The sequence below is a fragment of the Convolutriloba macropyga genome, chromosome 5, assembly GCF_964194025.1.
Source record: "Convolutriloba macropyga chromosome 5, txConMacr16.3, whole genome shotgun sequence".
NCBI lineage: Eukaryota > Metazoa > Xenacoelomorpha > Acoela > Convolutidae > Convolutriloba > Convolutriloba macropyga.
The window spans coordinates 44898577-44917481 of record NC_134472.1 but is presented as its reverse complement, the minus strand read 5'-3'; the positions used below and the strand labels follow the sequence as shown (position 1 = coordinate 44917481).

The 18905-nt window shown below is 36.1% G+C and overlaps 1 protein-coding gene across 1 annotated transcript in view; it reads left to right on the top strand.

The window, feature by feature from the left end:
• The first annotated feature begins 334 nt into the window (after positions 1 to 334).
• LOC142340381 (uncharacterized) overlaps positions 335 to 18905 on the top strand; it is a 75355-nt gene continuing 56784 nt past the window's right edge. Inside the window, exons 1-2 of the mRNA XM_075390957.1 lie at positions 335 to 1021; positions 16251 to 16380. Of these exons, the coding sequence (XP_075247072.1) occupies positions 718 to 1021; positions 16251 to 16380 (434 nt within the window). The 5' untranslated portion in view covers positions 335 to 717. The remainder of the gene's footprint in view (positions 1022 to 16250; positions 16381 to 18905) is intronic.

Genomic DNA, 18905 nt, shown 5'->3' with positions numbered 1-18905 from the left:
GAACATACCGACAATTTCTTACATTTGAAACCGAACATAAAGAATCTAAGAGACCAAATATACGGGACATTAGCTTACATTTAAAACCCAGCATATCGAATCGAAGAAACCGAACATACCGACGATTTCTTACGTTTGAAAGCGATCATACCAAACATTTCATCCGTCTTCTTGTTCGCTCTTCTGGACTAAGGGTGTGTAATATCATATAAGTACCAAAGCGAGAGCAACAAAATGGTTTACGCGCTTTTTGTAGTGTTTGATGATGATTTTATTCGATTGCTTCAAGATACTGTACGCAAAATGTGACTTACGTGTTTATCAAAACAACCAATGTTATAACTAGAGATGATTTTACCTTCAGTCTAAATAGTCTCGACAATATACGATAATACGATTTAGTCACTGTACAAGTTATACTGACTTAATGAACAAGTTTTTTCTGCAGTCCAAAGAACTAGTTAACCGTTCATTTATTTTGTTCTCTTAATCATAATTTTCAAAGTTACTGTTAGTTATATTGCACTGGAGATCATTAACCAGATGCTCAATTGAAGCAAAACTCTTGTCGAAGGAATTCAATTGATTCAAATGTGAAGAACGAGGACACTTTTTTAGTTTATTACTAATTGGTTTAATGGATTCAATAAAAGCTTTGTGAAACGACTCTCAGTTTGTTGGAACGACCAAGAAATAACAAGTAGTAAATTTAGTTTTATGGATTCGAGCCAAGCGAACGGTACCCGAAAGCCCAAACTGTCATTATTGAAAGTAGAGGATCGGAGACAAAACTCTATAAAGTCGTCTTCAGTTCGTTCGGGTGCTGCCCCCAGGTCTCCATTACACAATAGGGGACGGAGAGCTGCTCTAGTTCCCCATAAACCCAAGGAACCTCCGAAAACTCTGGTGTCGGATATCCTGAAAAAACGGAGCCATCAGTATCACGGTTATGATCCCATCTCATCTGCTGAAGAAGGTCACGGGGAGATACAAATTTTGATCAAAAATGAACGCATGAAAGGTTAGTTCACTTTCTTCATCCCCGGGCCGGAGTTTGACCCCTATTTCATCCCTAAATAGCGCGGATTAGGATGTAATCCGTTTTCCACTGCTATTTATCGGTGAAAAATTACACTTAATTTCCACTCTTCTATCCACTCTTTTTACACTCTTCGCAATGAATGTAATTTAGGGTGGAATAATAGAAAAATTACACTCTTTTCCACCATCATGTTAAGTATCATTTTTTATACTATTACACCCTTGTTTATTACAGAGTGTAATTTAGGGTGGACCGACAAACAATTACACTCTTTTTTCCACCGCTATGACTTGTATCATTTCTTTTTACACTCTTACACCCTTGTTGTTCCGTCAAAAAAGTGTACACAAATATGGACCCAAGCTTTCGAGACCGTCCTAGACGGAAAACGCCTACTTCCAGACTTTCGTGCGTTCATCAGACCATTCGTGCGTTCATTTCCAGACATTTTTGGGGAAAATCCTCGCCCTGGGCCATCTTTATAAAAAATATTTTGAAAATTGCATTAAAGAACGCATAAAATTGGAGAGAATAAAACCCAGTTTCAGATCCCTGATCAAAGTGATTTCTGAGCCGACTTTGAAGAATTTTAAAATTCTCATTTTCGACATAAAAAAGCATTCTAACATTTCAGGGACTTCTTTTATAATTCGGTTTCCTACAATTTTTAAGCAGCATTCGTGTATAATGATGTTAAGGAAACACGTGGTAAAAGTTCCCGAGAAATTTTTTAAAAAAAACCCAAAAAAGTGCCTCAAATGGGTTATAAAGAAAAATTTCTCAGCTCCAATTTAAGTTTTTCTAGCTAGGGCCGTGAAAATTTCTACATAATTAGCTCGTATTATGCCCAAAGTTTGAATATCAACAGATATTCATTTCAATAACACTGGCGAACCTGGAGGATTTCGACTCTATAAAAACAGCTAATTTTCGAGTAGTTATTTGACCGATCAAACAATTGGTAGCTCCAGTTGTGTGATAGTGTTATTGTTTTAGTTTCATTAGCTTGAATTGTAAGGAAGGCGTTTGGTTCATTCTATTTTTCTTGTTGATATCATAACAGGGATGTGTAAAAAAAATCATATATACCGTAGTCCTTAGCAGCCGTTCGACGAAATTTTTTATTCGTTTGCTCAATTACGTTTTATGTTCATGATAAGAAAGAGTGATTTAAATATATTGTTTGTTGCAGTGCATGATTTATAAGAAAGCCCATAGTAGCCCTGACAACGTCGTGGTGTTCAAACTTGAGTAACAAAAAATATAGGGAGCAGAAATTGTTGTTGAGAGAAACACAGAATTGTAGAATATCTAGAGCCAAAGTTGAGAGATTGCCGAGGCTGGTATTAAAAACAACAATTCTGCATAACTCAGAACCGTGACCGTGAAAAATAACTCATAACCGTGAAAAATATATTTTTTTGAAAGCTGTTCACCAAACAACCATTTTTAATGAGTTTTATGTGGTCGTGTACGCCGACTTTTAACCTCAGTCAAATACGAAGTTCTCCAGATTTCCCCATAGGATTACGCAGTCGTTTTTGTGGCCCTTGGCACTTGCCAATTGATAGTAGTCGTTCAGAATTCCGCGCTCCAAATCAACTCTGATCTGACTGTCGCAAAACAAACTTGGCTAGGCTCTAGCATCGGCCCAGCTATAGCATCTTCCAGTCAGGACTTTAGCGCGTTCAAAACCAGCTCTGACCAGACATACAGGCGCTTCAAACTTTAAAAACTAACTTTTGAAAAGACTCATGTTTCCAATTTTGTCGGAATTCAATAACTAACAATAGTAGAAATGCATATTGCTATTTGGGCAGGGAAGAAAGCGCAGTTCAAAATTTAGGCCACGTTATCTGCTGAACGCAATGATTTAACTGCAAAAATTGACCATTTTTCATCAATTTAAGCTGTTATTAGCAAGAACTTTTTCAAACTAAATTTTACCAAACAATTTTTCAACAAAAGTCTTTTTGAGAAATCGAAAATATTAAAACTTAATAAAAAAAATCACTAATTCGAAAATTCTAATCGTCAAAATTGATGCGTTTTTCCTTCGTTTTTCACATTTTTCAAAAGATGTATTACAATAATGCAAAAAAGTATATTTTACTGATCGTTTTGGATCAATAGACACTCTTAGTCGTTGAAGTATATTGTGTAATTTTATAGTGACATAAGATAGTCCGACTGTTTTAAACTTATTTTGCTGAAAGATTCCCTAATGCAGCGTGTTGATGTTTTTTTTCTACTTGAGAAAAACTTTAGTAAGGGGTATATTTTGGTAACACAATTGCGCTGCAAATCAAGAAATCAAATCTTGTTTGAGATTTCTTTCGAAACGAGTAGCAGTTTTGAGGACTTTATTTAATTTTGATTCTCGTTATAGTCTCATTTGTTAAGATTTTTAATTTGGATTCAATTTTTATGAGGACACTGTTTAACTTCAAACCTAAGGCACGTTTAATTGTTCGATTGGATTTTGCATAGCTATTGTTCAGATTGTAACTGCATAAATAAAAAATGGTTGAGAATGCTCTTCCTGAATTGCTGTTTCATCCTAAAAAGCAATATGTGCTCAGTCAATTTCAGAATCTTTTTTGGAATTGGTTAACTACATTTGAATTGTGATCCAAAATTTTTCACATGAAAAGGGTTGATAATAGTTTGTATACCACGCATCAAGCTAGATTTTTGAATAGCTCTTCTTCTTCTCACTAACTTAATACTTTCTCAAAATCTTGGTTTCCATTCGCAAGAAACACAACAAAAACTATAAAAAAAACAGAAGAAAAAGAACGTTTTTTCTAAAAATAACTATATTAAGTAAATACTAATGCCTCTGAGTAAATTAATATTTCCTGTTAATTGAATATATAAAATCGCTATTATATATAATTATATATAAACTAATTATATATAAAATCGCTATAATTTTGAAAATAGCAATTATTCATATTTTCAAGACATTGGAAAAAATTTCATCCGGATACGACAAAAATAGCAGTAAAAAATCAGTGACTCTTTTTTGATCAGGAAAAAAAGAAGAAAATATTTGCGATAATAAAAGTAAAAATTGAAATTACTGAAGTTAAGAACATCAGAACTAGCATTTGGTGACAGCATTAGGTTATAATTTAGCTGTTTGTATCTCTTATGGTTCGTTGCCTAAATACCTTCACCAATTTACAGTAGCGTAAAGAATAAGCAGAGATGTTATATTGGTAGATTTTCCAAGTCTCCAAACTTGAACAGATTTAATTAGTATTTCCAAAAAAATATTTCAGCAGTTTTACCTAACCGGCAAAACTCATTTTTTTCAATCATATGTTGTGTTCCCGAAAACAAACTGCAATTTGAAAACCAAGAAATTTGAACATATAATGATGATTGTTCAATAAATATGGTTTTACATTTTTTGCAGCATTGTCACTTGATCAGAACCTGAACTTAGTTGTCTCTTCGGAAGACACAGCGATCATAAATGCAAACAGTTAGAGAGGAAGAGAGGGAGCGATAGATAGGTCGAGAGAGCGAGCAAGCATTTTTAAACGAAGTCAAAATATTGAATTCTCAAAGTAAAATAGTGAACGCGAATTCCTTTGAAAGGTTACATATCGGACGAGTTTACTCGAAAAAAACTTTCGTGAGCGTGAAATCATGCGATCAACCAAAAACTGTTTCGGCTTCGAAAGTTCTCTTTCTAGCTATTTTTTCAAATGAGACTGTTGTAAAATCTTATATGAGTTCACTTTTAATTTCCTAGAGCGAATGAATATGGGTGCTGAGTCGAGGTACCGGTAGTAAAAACACTAAAAATTGAACAAATTGTTATGAAATTGTGGTGACGAGCTGTAAAATTAGCTGTTTATACAGATGATTCTGCGAAGCGCACATAAAAATTTATACCGCTAATTTTTGGATTAATAGACTGCAAATTTTTTGGATTATTAAATCAAACAAGGTAAAGAAAGCGTCGAATCGCCATCAAAAATTTTCACATCATTCATTGCAAAATAATCGTTTTCCCTATCTAGTTGAGTGCTTTCACCGCTAGTCACCGTAGTTCTTACGCATTCACACTAAGATCTTTAAGATTTTTCTTGGATTATATTCTGTTGTGGAAACCTTTTTATGCTCAACCCGTTACGAATAGTTCTTCAATACATCAAATCTGACGCGGAAAGTCGAATCGCATAAAAAGCAAACCTTGTTGTTGGGAGTAATTACAAAAACAATGATTTCCAACGCTCTCTCTGTTTTTCTTTCGACCTTTAGATAATTTCTGCCCAAATGATAATTATGACAGCAGAAATTATTTACAAGTCGAAAAAAAGGGAGAGAGCGTTGGATGTCTTTGCTTTTGTAATTAGTTCACCGTAGTCGATTTCAATCATGCGCGCAGAAGCTCGGTTATCACTAATGCTCTTTCATTTTGCTTGTGTAACGCTTCATTACGATTAACATATAATGGGAAAATAGGTTAAGAGACCTTGTGTTCATTGGTTAACTTAAGTAAAGAGACCTGGGTATAAATACCCGACGAATGTGAAGTCATATTACGCTGTTACAAAGTAAGTTAGAAGTAAGTCACGGTGTTACAAAAAACTTGTAAACAAAAAACTGTTACATAAACTTATTTTTTCCTTGCTTTGAAGTCAACTCTGTCATACATATGAACAACATAAAATTCTTTTTTATAAAATTTGGTTTTATTCTGGATCAAACTTTCTGATGTTGTCTCATCAAATGCAGCTTGATCAAAAATTTTATTCCAAATAATAGGAAGACGTTGCGTTAAATTAGCAACAATTTTGGTCGCATGAGGTAATTCGAGCAGAATAAGTTGTGACGATCTGTTACGGCTGATATTAGTAGTGAAAAACTAAAAATATCTTTACGCACGTTCTGGTTCGTTTAAAGCTTTAGAAACTTTTCTTGACTGTAATTTCCTTACGATTTTCTGCAAAACTTTAAGAAAATAACTTGAAATTCGTAACTCAAAAGTCATACAACTTGACTCCAATTACACTAATGCTGCTCTGTTAGTAATTTGTTCACCAGATGACATTTAAGTAAGAGTGGTAATTAAACATTACATAACTGACATTTACAGTTAAAGGGAGTATTCTGTTCAGGAATTTAATCTGTTTACATAGCAAATTATTAAGCAGATATGAAATTAACCATATTAAGACAATGATTATGTAGAGAAGTTGAAACGTTAAACATAGCAATATGACGTGATAATTGAAGGTTAATCAAAAACTAACATAAAACATTTCTGACACAACATTTGACATCTAAACAATCTTTAAAACAGGAAAACTTAATGTATTATTCAAATATTAATTAAATTTTGTTCATATCTGAAATGGAAAGTATTAATTCGCCCACATATCAAAAGCTGTCATAATTTTGGCATTGCTCGTGACGTTTAGAAAGCGTATTGACACAACGCAACTAATTGATCATATAATTATATGGCAAAAATTAGTTGGAATTTGAAAAAGGGAAAATCTGCCGTTCAGGGTAAAGTTGCAAAGTCGATGAACAAAATGAGCATCGAGACTAGCACCAATGGTTAGAGAATCAAGTGAAAAGAATGCCCAACCTCCCCTTTCAGGGTCCTAAATTCCATTCACTAGGAGCTAGAGCACTTCAAACGTACAGCACTTTTTCAAGGTCACCCGACTATCGGAAACAAAAGTTGTGACCTTGAGATGAAAACTATTGAAAATGAAAGCACCGCATGAGGGAATGAGAGTACATATAAGAAATATACACCAATGACCTTGAAGGTCTTGCACCAAGGTTAAATATTATTTTTTCCAACATTTTAGTATGTTTTTACATTATTTCTAATATTAAATTGCAACATTGATCGAACTTGACCCAATTCCGTCGCTCTAATAGATGAGAATTGCTGACAGAGGGCATAGCTTTATACTCATCATAAAACCATCTAATAATTTGATATGAAAAATTTAAAATTTTAGTTTTGACCGCAACATAGCCGGCCCAGTTTTTGGTCACAAATCCAAAAATAACGTCACTTGCGGTCACTATTTACAGTGATCAACTTCACAATAGGTCTTTTGTAGCTATCCGTTGCAGTTTTTACTAGCGCTGGTCTGACTGTTTGGTCGTCACTCTTATGAACATCTTGAATTCTTCCTAACGGGAAGTTGAATGGATGCACATTCTTATCGACTATCCAAACCAGGTCACCAGGTCGATAAGTTCTTCCTTGGCCCACTTCGTCCTCTGCTGTAGGCTTGTCAAATACTCAGACATCCAACGGTTCCATACGGCAACTAGGATGCTATGTTGACCTCTGAACAGCTTTCTGTAACTCGCAGTAGTTCCAGAAAACAACGCATTTGGCCAATTAATGCTAATTTGACCTATCAGAAAGTGGTTTGGTGTCAGTGGCTGTAAATCGGTGACATCTCCACTAACATCCGTAAGTGGTCGGTTGTTCATTAACTGCTCAACTACACAGAGTACTGTACGAAGTCTGTCTTCAGTTAACCTCTGTTTGCCGAGAACATTGTACAAAGCTTTCTTGCAAGATTTCACAAGACGTTCCCATACACCTCCAAAGTGAAGAGCTGCAGGCGGGTTGGAGGTCCACTTGATGCTCTCCTCTGCCAGTGTACTTGCTATTTCGTCTTTGCTGAGCTCCTGGAAGGCTTCCTTGAACTCTCTAGCCGCTCCAACAAAATTTGTTCCATTGTCAGAGATTATTGACTGAGGTTGACCTCTTCTTGCAATGAACCCAAGAACAGCACCAATGCAAGCTTTAGTGTCCAAGCTGTCAACCAGTTCCAGATGAACAGCTCTAACACTCAAGCAGGTATAGAGACACACCCACTTCTTTATTGTACGTCTGAACATCTTTACTTCAAACGGTCCGAAATAATTGACACCGGTATTTGTGAATGGTCGGACATTATTCGTCACTCAGTCTGTCGGTAAATCACTCATCTGTGGAAATTTACCGCTAGTAAACAGTCGACATGTTACACAATTGTGTTTCACTGCTCTCAGCGCGCTTCTTAATCCAAATATCCAAAACTTCTTCTGTACTTCGTTCCGAATATACTCCACCCCTTCGTGATGAAAAATTTTGTGCTGATAGCTCAGAAAAAATTCGACTGCTCTATGTTTGCTAGGCAAAATAACTGGGTGTTTTGTCTCAAATGGTAAATTTGTTCTTCTCAGTCGTCTTTTTGCTCTCAGGACACCGTTAGAATCAATGAATGGAGACAAGGAAACAGTTTTGCTGTTTGAAGAAACTGTTTTCTTGGATTTCAAGTCATCAATTTCTTTAGAATAGACTTCCAGCTGAACTAATTTCCAAATCAGTTGTGCATCTTCTTCTAGTAGTGAATGCACTTCAGAGTTCTTTCTGGCAAACGATAAAATCCAAGCAATTGATTGCCTCAGTCGGTTGTATTGGCTGTATCGTTTCCAATCGACTACACCATTTACTTCGTTTGCCACGTAAACTTGAACATTCATATCCTGCTCTGCTGGAAGCTGATTATCTTCGTTTAACAATATCGGTTGTAGCAGCCAATCAGGAGCCTTGATCCAATTACTGTTGGCTATGCCATCGAAGCTGAGACTTCTTGTTCCTAGGTCGGCTGGATTCTTAGCACCTTCAACGTGGTGCCATTCGTCCACAGTTGAAAAGTCGAGGTATTTCTGCTACTCTGTTTGCAACAAAAGTAGGCTGTTTCTCGTTGCTCGATCTTATCCACTGTATAACTGTTGTAGAATCAGACCACATAAAAAAATTTTTCGGAAATGAATTGAGTGTTCCTTCATGATTGTGTCTTTCAGTCGATTCCCGGTTAATGCTGCCATGAGCTCTAGTTTTGGAATTGTATGATGCTTTACAGGTTCAACTCTGGCTTTGCCTATGATAAAAGATACTTTACGCTCTGATTGATCGTTTTCTGTTACAAGATATGCTACCGCACAAAATGCGTCCTCTGAAGCATCACCGAAAACGTGCAACTAATTTCGAATGCTTTCGCTCGAGGTTTCATACCATCTGCTGACTTCAAACACTTCACCGGCATTCAATTCTCCGACCCAATCCGAGAATTGATCACTGCGGTTCTCGTCGATAAATGAGTCCCATTGTTGTCCCCTTTTCTGCCATATGCCTTTCAGGATTATTCTTCCACGGATAACAAATGGAGCTAGAAATCCCAAAGGATCAAAAACGCTAGAGACAATTGATAGCACTTTTCGCTATGTCCAATAGTTTTCAGGCTTAAACTGTAAACCTCTGCATACTTTCAGCGTGTCGGTTTTGTTGTTCCATTCTAATCCAAGAATCGTCAGGGCCTTGTCATGTACTTCATCTTCATCAAAATTAGTAGCCCACTTAGTTAGTTTGAAACCACCTTTTGGTAAAAGAGCAATTAATTCTGCTTTGACGTCGGCAGCTTCTTCCCGACTCTGCAGCGAGACAATTAGATCATCCATATAGAAAATATGGCATGCTAGGTAATTAGCTCGATCTGATTTTTCAGCATTGTCCGTTGCACATCTTTGTAGCGCAAAGTTTGCACAAGTTAGAGACGATTTAGCGCCAAATTTATGTCTATTTTACTGATACGTTACTAATTGATCATTTTCATCTGACCATAGAAACCGTAGAATTTTTCGATCTTCCGGTCTGACTTCAACTTGAAGGAACATTTCTTCAATGTCGGCACTCAAAGCATATCGGTTCTCTCGGAATCGTGCCAAGATTCACATCAGACTGGCTAGCAAATCTGGACCTGCTAAAAGCATGTCGTTGAGACTTGTCCCGCGAAACTTGCTGGCTGCGTTACATACTCTTCTCACTTTGTCGGGTTTTTGAAGATTCAAAACTGGGTGATGTGGTACATACCAGACTTGTTGATTGATTGTTGCTGCCAAGTCGCTGCTAGAAAGAATTGAGATATATCCTTTTCTAAGATCTGAGTTAATTGTTTCTTCATATTTCACTTTAAGTAATTCGTCTGTCTGTAATCGACGCTGCAACCCTCGAAGTTGTCCCAATGCTGATTAAAAGTTGTTGGATAAAGCTGCTTGTTCACCGTCCCATAATATACCAACTTCATATCGTTCGCCGTTGAATTTGATCGTTGAATTTAGAATTTCGGTGGCTAGTTTGTCTTCTTTTGTTCTCTTGTCGGCAACTTTAAGTGTTCCGTAGGACTCCATATCCCACCACTTCTTGACAACTTCAGCTAGTTACATGTCGTCATCGTTGGCTACATGACACGCTGCGCTGAGTTTTAGCTGATTAATTGGAACTGGACCACTGACTGTCCATCCAAGTGGTAACTTAATAGCCCACGGTTTGTTCTCACCGCCATTTTTGTATTCGACGGGTCGAATCAGTTCATAAGCATTCTGGCCTAGAATGATCTCAACTTTCTTCGAATCGATCTGCTTGAAACCCACACACTTCAAGTAGGGATACTTTTCTTTCATCTCCTGGACATTGTAAACGCTTGTTCTAATTTCCAAGTTCTTTTGACTGTGAATTGTGAGTAGCTTGTCTTTGTCCTGCATACAGTTAGCCGGCCCAATTGTAGCCTGAACCGCTCTACATGTTGTAATTTGTGTGCCGTGAATTCCATCCACATTTAACGACACTGGTTCTCCACGTAATTCAAGCTTTTCTAACAAGTCTTCATCCACCTACGTCTGAGTGGACCCCGTGTCACAAACAGCAAGAGTATCTTCGAATTGTCCTTCATCTCCGAAGATTCTGATTCGTGCTATTTGCATTAAACCTCTTATTGACTCCACATTGCTGGTTAAATTAGTCACTTCTGTCTTGTTAATGGGTTTCAAGTTTTCCGACCTTTTCATGTAGTGAAGCAACTTGTTGTGGGTTTTCTCACAGCCATCAACGCCACAATTTATTTTCCTTGGACAGTCTTTTGTTGTATGGTTATCAGCAAGACAACAAAAACATAGCTTCTTTTCTTTAACGACATTGTATCGTTCATCTATTTTCATGTTCTTGAACTTATCGCAGTTCCAGACCCTATGATTGGAACCTTCGAGAGGACATTTGTTTTCGGTCCGAGTTTTATCGTCATTTGAACTGAAGGCTGGCTCGCTGGGCTTTTGGACTTTTCTTGAAATCAGGTTTCTTACCGAACTTTGTCGTTTGTGTTTCGAATTTTGACGATGTAGGCGCACAATGAACTAATCGCTCATGTACTTGCTTTTTTTCTCGCAACCAATTATTAAACTCGACCAGGTTTGGTATTCGTCTTGCTTTGGTCGGGGCCTCTATAAAGGCAAACCATCGACGCTTTGTCTCTAACGGCAACTTACTGGCCGCAATATCAACATTACTAGAAGAAAACAAGTCGTTCCAGTACCCAAATTGCTGTAGAATGTTCACAAACGTTGATACCGTATCAGCAAACTCTATCAAGGATAATAAGTCGCTAAATCTAACCTGTGGAAAGTTCTGAATTTTGGCAAGTTGTGAAAAGACAATGTGATGAGGCTGGCCAAACTTTCTTTGCAGTGTGTTCCAAGCCTGATCGTACATTGTTCCAGAGTAGCCCATTCCATTGGCAGCTCGTTTTGCTTTTCATACAAGCAGTGTCTTCAAATGGCTCATTTTCTCGTCTCGACTAATTTTGCTGCTGTGTATTGTAGACAGAAACATTCCACTCCATTCAGGCCAATCCAATGGATTACCATCAAATTCGCGCAGTTTTAATTTTGGCAAACTTCTGTTACTATTGTTGGTTGGTGTTGAAAAGATATCATTACCGTTGTCCCTTGGAGACAAGAATAAATTTGAATAGGCGTATCTATCAGGTGAAAATCGTCTATCTCTGCTTCCCAGAGGTGTGATTTGAATTCTTGTTTGCTGCTCAAATTGATTTTCGATATCTTCTCCTGAACTGTACTGCTGTCGATACTTTGTTAAACGACTCGAATAACTATCTGTCTTTAGAAAAGAACTTGATGGACGCTTCACTTCTGGCAGTTGAACTTTGAGGTTTTCTGCGTACTCATCGTATTCCGCGTGAAGTTCTTCCGGGGAAAATTCGTCATCAGACTCTGTTTCACTTGATTGTTTAGATTTGTCAAAAGTCTCTCCAGAAGAATTTTCTAATTCGGATTCCATCAAGCGAAGTTGAAGTTTTCCCCAACTTGTCTCATCCCTTCTTCGTGCTCTCTTTGCTTTCTTTCAAACTCAATTTGAAGCTTTTTGGACTCGATGTTGGCCTTCTTTTTGGCCTTCTACTGTCTTTCTTCAACTTTCTGGAGCTTCAGCAATCTCTTCTCCTCCTCTCTCGCAAGCTTGTTCTCCAATGATTAATTACCAGATTTACCCACTTGACTTGTGTTTTGAGTCGGACAGTCGCTTTTCTCTTTCTGTGAGCCACTGCTCACAAGGTTTACGCCATTGTCCTGAGGAGTACTGTCCTTTAGAACTGCTGCATTTGGAGCATCTTCCGCCAATGTGGTGAATGTGGAGACTGAAACTTCTCCAAACGAAACCATTCTGTTTTCCGATGCTGCTGCTTTTGGATCGAAAAGATTCAAAATGTAGCATTTGTGATCCGTTAGACGACTTCTGTAGTCAATACATTTCTCTGTTACCTCAGAGCAACCAGTCCCACCGTGTTTGGCCTCTACTTTACTCAGCTGATTGAGTAACTTGTCTTCTTCTTCGAAGTATACGTCAATTTCAGATCTAACTCGAGCAAGACGACAGTTTCCTTTCAACAATCGTATCAATTCTTCTCTTTTTCTTCTGAGTTGTTCATACTTCTGATTCAAATTAACCAAGTCCAAAGAGTGCTCTTGACGGCCTCGTCTGAATGGAACGATGATTTTTTGTTGGGAAGATGCTTGTTGTTCTGATGAAGAAGGCATCGACTTCTTGGCAACCTTCTGAGATTTTGTCGACTTCTTGAACATTTTGATAGTAAATAACAACAAATATTATCTTTTTAAATGTCCGGGAAGAATACGGACCATTAATGTTACGGCTGATATTAGTAGTGAAAAACTAAAAATATCTTTACGCACGTTCTGGTTCGTTTAAAGCATTAGAAACTTTTCTTGACTGTAATTTCTTAAGGATTTTCTGCAAAACTTTAAGAAAATAACTTGAATTTCGTAACTCAAAAGTCATACAACTTGAATCCAATTACACTAATGCTCGCTTTGTTAGTAATATGTTCACCAGATGACAATTAAGAGTGGTAGTTAAGCATTAAATAACTGACATTTACAGTTAAAGGGAGTATTCTGTTCAGGAATTTAATCTGTTTACATAGCAAATTACTAAGTAAATATGAAATTAACATATTAAGACAATGATTATGTAGAGAAGTTGAAACGTTAAACATAGCAATATGGCGTGATAGTTGAAGGTTCATCAAAAAATAACATAAAACATTTCTGACACAACATTTGACATCTAAACAATCTTTAAAACAGGAAAACTTAATGTAGTATTCAAATATTAATTAAATTTTGTTCATATCTGAAATGGAAAATATGAACTCGCCCACATATCAAAAGCTGTCATAATTTTGGCATTGCTCGTGACGTTTAGAAAGCTTATTGACACAACGCAACTAATTGATCAAATAATTATATGGCAAAAACTAGTTGGAATTTGAAAAAGGGAAAATCTGCCATTCAGGGTAAAGTTGCAAAGTCGATGAAAGAAATGAGCATCGAGACTAGCACCAATGGTTAGGGTATCAAGTGAAAAGTATGCCCAAGCCCCCTTTCAGGGTCCTAAATTCCAGTCCCTAGGAGCTAGAGCACTTCAAAAGTACAGCACTTTTTCAAGGTCACCCGACTATCGGAAACAAAAGTTGTGACCTTGAGATGAAAACTATTGAAAATGAAAGCACCGCATAAGGGAATGAGAGTACATTTGAGAAATATACACCAGTGACCTTGAAGGTCTTGCACCAAGGTTAAATATTATTTTTTCCAACATTTTAGTATGTTTTTACTTTATTTCTAATATTAAAATGCAACATTGATCGAACTTGACCCAATTCCGTCGCTCTAATAGATGAGAATTGCCGGTAGAGGGCATAGCTATATACTCATCATAAAACGATCTAATAATTTGATATGAAAAATTTAAAATATTAGTTTTGACCGCAACACGTTCAGTAGCACTTGCTTTTGTTAACATTTTGATAATAAATAACAACAAATATTATCTTTTTAAAGGTCAGGGGAGAATACGGACCATTAATGTTACGGCTGATAATAGTAGTGAAAAACTAAAAATATCTTTACACACGTTCTGGTTCGTTTAAAGCTTTAGAAACTTTTATGACTGTAATTTCCTTAGGATTTTCTGCAAAACTTTAAGAAAATAACTTGAATTTCGTAACTCAAAAGTCATACAACTTGAATCCAATTACACTAATGCTCGCTCTGTTAGTAATATGTTCACCAGATGACATTTACGAGTGGTAACTAATCATTACATAACTGACATTTACAGTTAAAGGGAGTTTTCTGTTCAGGAATTTAATCTGTTTACATAGCAAATTCTTAAGTAAATATGAAATTAACCACATTAAGACAAGGATTATGTAGAGAAGTTGAAATGTTCAACATAGCAATATGGCGTGATAATTGAAAGTTCATCAAAAACTAACATAAAACATTTCTGACACAACATTTGACATCTAAACAATCTTTAAAACAGGAAAATTTAATGTATTATTCAAATATTAATTAAATTTTGTTCATATCTGAAATGGAAAGTATGAATTCGCCCACATATCAAAAACTGTCATAATTTTGGCATTGCTCGTGACGTTTAGAAAGCGTATAGACACAACGCAACTAATTGATCATATAATTATATGGCAAAAACTAGTTGGAATTTGAAAAAGGGAAAATCTGCCGTTCAGGGTAAAGTTGCAAACCGATGAACGAAATGAGCATCGAGACTAGCACCAATGGTTAGAGTATCAAGTGAAAAGTATGCCCAAGCCCCCTTTCAGGGCCCTAAATTCCAGTCCCTAGGAGCTAGAGCACTTCAAAAGTACAGCACTTTTTCAAGGTCACCCGACTATCGGAAACAAAAGTTGTGACCTTGAGATGAAAACTATTGAAAATGAAAGCACTGCATAAGGGAATGAGAATACATATGAGAAATATACACCAGTGACCTTGAAGGTCTTGCACCAAGGTTAAATATTATTTTTTCCAACATTTTAGTATGTTTTTACATTATTTCTAATATTAAAATGCAACATTGATCGAACTTGACCCAATTCCGTCGCTCTAATAGATGGTAATTGCCGGTAGAGGGCATAGCTATATACTCATCATAAAACGATTTAATAATTTGATATGAAAAATTTAAAATATTAGTTTTGACCGCAACACGTTCAGTAGCACTTGCTTTAGTTAACAGTTTGCCGCGAGGTGCATAAGGCCACTGGAGGACGCCGGCAGAGCAGAACAGGTGCAGAACAGAATGCCATGAAATGAAATTCAAAGCAGAATATTTCCCCTCTGATTGGTTGATCTTATTTAATTATTTACGGGCATTATTAGTGAAAGAATACTTTCAAAATAGCGCGACCAAGGTCTATCCGTGGTCGCAACCTCCCCCTCCCCCCTTTAATGGGGAGTTGCGGCGATGGAAAGGGCGAGTGGAGTGCAACCCAACCGCACACCAATAATAATCAAGCAACAACCACTAGTTAATTTGCATTTCTCACATTTCTTGTACTTAAAACTGAAATTTAAGCTTTTTGATCTGATTCCCATTTTTTTCATTGGACTCTTCACCCGTTCGGCTCCAATTCCTAGCTCCATGATGAATATAATTTTAATTCGAATGTTATTTAAACTTCAAGGAATCAAGGTGCGGTAAATTAAAATTAAAACGGTAAAAGCGGTAGAATTTTGTAAGAAGTGCCGTAAATGTTGTGAAAAAAATTGCCACTGCAGGGCAATTTTTGCAAAAACTCAAGGCATTTACCACAAAAACTTTTTCCACTCTAAACAAATAATTCTGTAAAAAATTTTCAAGTTTTTCCCTAGGACGATAGAGCGAAATCATCATTTCCATTCACGAGTCTTATCTTCAACTGCTACTTATGCGCCCCATTGATTGGGATTCCGATGCAACAAGATATGTTTTTTGTTATAACAGGACGCCTTGCCAAAACTGATGAAGAGGTGAAGAAAACCTTCGATTTGGAGAGGGCAAAAGCCCAACGCAACTGGGAGTACCTGAGATTGGTAGCAGTTTCTATAGGGAGGCAGAAACGACAACATATCAGGAAATCACTCTTTTCCATAGTACTTTATCAATTATAAGATTTTCATCAGGAGTCCAATTCATTTTGACCACCTCAAAAAACATTTTCTGGTTATAAATTTTCAGAAAACCTATTCTTTGAATTTCGATGATCTCATTCGTCAAAGTAAACCTCCAGACATTAAACTCGGAAATATTGAGGAATAGGTAAAATCCTCATATCTGTTCATTTGCTAGCAATAAAATTTTTTTTCTTTGCGTAGAACGTGTTTGTTTTAAAGTATCATATTTTCACAAAAACTAATATATTTATGTGTTTATATATTTATTATATTTATAAAAAATTAAAGATAATTAAGGATAGATAATTAAAGAAAAAAAAACAAAAATACAAAATTACATATTTATAATTAATCGGGAACCTTAAGAATTGACATAGGCTATACAAAATCCTATTTCAAGCGAAATTGTTTTTTATGAGTGATTAACGATGAGCATTAAGTACGAAACAGAGATGAACCTTAATGTTGCAAATTTGAGAAGCAGACATTGAGCAGACGGGCTTCTCAATCTCGTGTTTCACTGAGTTCAGTTGGTGCCCAATTTTAGTTAATTACTGGAAACCTTTTGATAGACAAAGTCAAATGTTTTTGCAAAGGGAGGAACCCTACAGTGAGGAACCTCTATTGTGATTAATTGGGTAAGAACAGGGTAGCGTTTGGCGATTTTTACGTGCTTCCAATCTTTGCATAAGGGGTACCATGCGCATGTTGGAATCTTTTCAAATTAAAAATGGGGCATTATCATCCTGAAAGCGCATTCAAGAGGAATTATTTTCAACTGTAATATGGATTACCGAAGAACAATAGTCACTAAAACTGCAATAATTTTGATTCGCTCAATAAAAGGGGACTTCACAGAATATTACCAGACCCGATTTTACGACGGAAATATATAGAGTCTTGGACGCCCTAGAAAAAGGGACAGTGCTTCTATATTTGCCCTAACCTTACCAGACATTTGAAAAATGAGGATGAAGATACAGATGTACCAGATCTTTGGAATGACCAAATGCTTGGTCACTAGAGACGATAACTTGCAACTACATTTAGAAATAAAAATTGGTCTAATTGATTAAAATCGAATCACGAGTAATATAATTCACGCAAGTAGGTATTAATTAAAATTTTTGGATTAAAAATGTTCCATGTTTTTATATATTGTTGATGAAAATTCAGTACCGAAACTGAAAAAATTAGTAACTAACCCTGTTCTCCAGGGTGTTATTCTGAGACTGTTACAATGAGATGCAGTTGCTTGAAATGTTAAAGTGCTTGAATTATCACGCTCCTTCAAACTGAAACGATTATTCAACAAGCTGCTTGAACAGAATAATGAATATCAAAGTTTTTAGAACTGATATAGGCTAAACCAAAATCTAAATAAACCATTTTTTATGAGTGATCAAAAATAAGCATAAGAAATAGAGCTCAGCCTTAATACTCATTATTTCAATTTCTCACTGTACGGCGTCAAAAGTTATGGTCCCAAACGAAGTGAAAAAGCGAAGTGAAAAATTCATTCAGTGTTTCGGTTTCAGATCAGAAACATATCTTGATAAGGTTTCTCTGCTATGTAACAACAATATAAGCAAACTGGGTAAAAAATTATCTGGAAAACAAATCTATTGGCAATGAACAATTGGGAGCTAACATCAATAATCAATATCACCGGGAGTAGAAATCAAACAAGGCGGCTCGGTAATGTGCGTACGCACGTAGTGTACCGACCCCGCTCATCCACATTCTTGACGTAATTGGCTACCAAATGATGAAAAGATAGAAAAATTTTAAAAACATACACATCGTTCAATAAACAAACAATGAAATACGATTTTGCCACGCTAGAGGTTTGATGGAAATTGCTGATAATAAAACTACTAGAAATGACAAAAATTAAAACCGAATAACAAACATTTACGACCAAAACTCGATGTCTATAATAAAAAAAAATCATAAAAAAATCAAACTCGCATCACATAAAACCAAAACAAAACAATTTAGGCTATACTTCGTTAGAAAAGATACGTAACTTTTCCCCAATGCGACTGAATAGCAGGTCGACAAAAAAGAGCAATTAGGTGCGAAGCTCAAAAACAATTTTCAATTTTTGAAAACAATTAATTTCTCAGTTATTAATGTTATTAGATATCAACTGAAATCACTAAAATATTCATTTATATCTATATAAGAAGTAATTGAGACATGTCATTATCCAATGTTCAAACCGTTAAAAAGATTAATTTATAGCTCACTGGAAACAGGTTATGAACTATGTTTACAGAGACTGAGCTACAAATCGACGGAAAAACTAAAAAGCTCAATAACCAAAATTTATTTTTGAGAACAAATATTTTCAAACGTCATAAGAGACTTAAAATTAAAATATATAGCAATGGATTAAATTTCAACACCTCAGGAAGCCAATTGGGCCTGTTAATAATGAGAAAGTCCCGAGCCCATTAAAAATTAAATACATAAAGAAGCA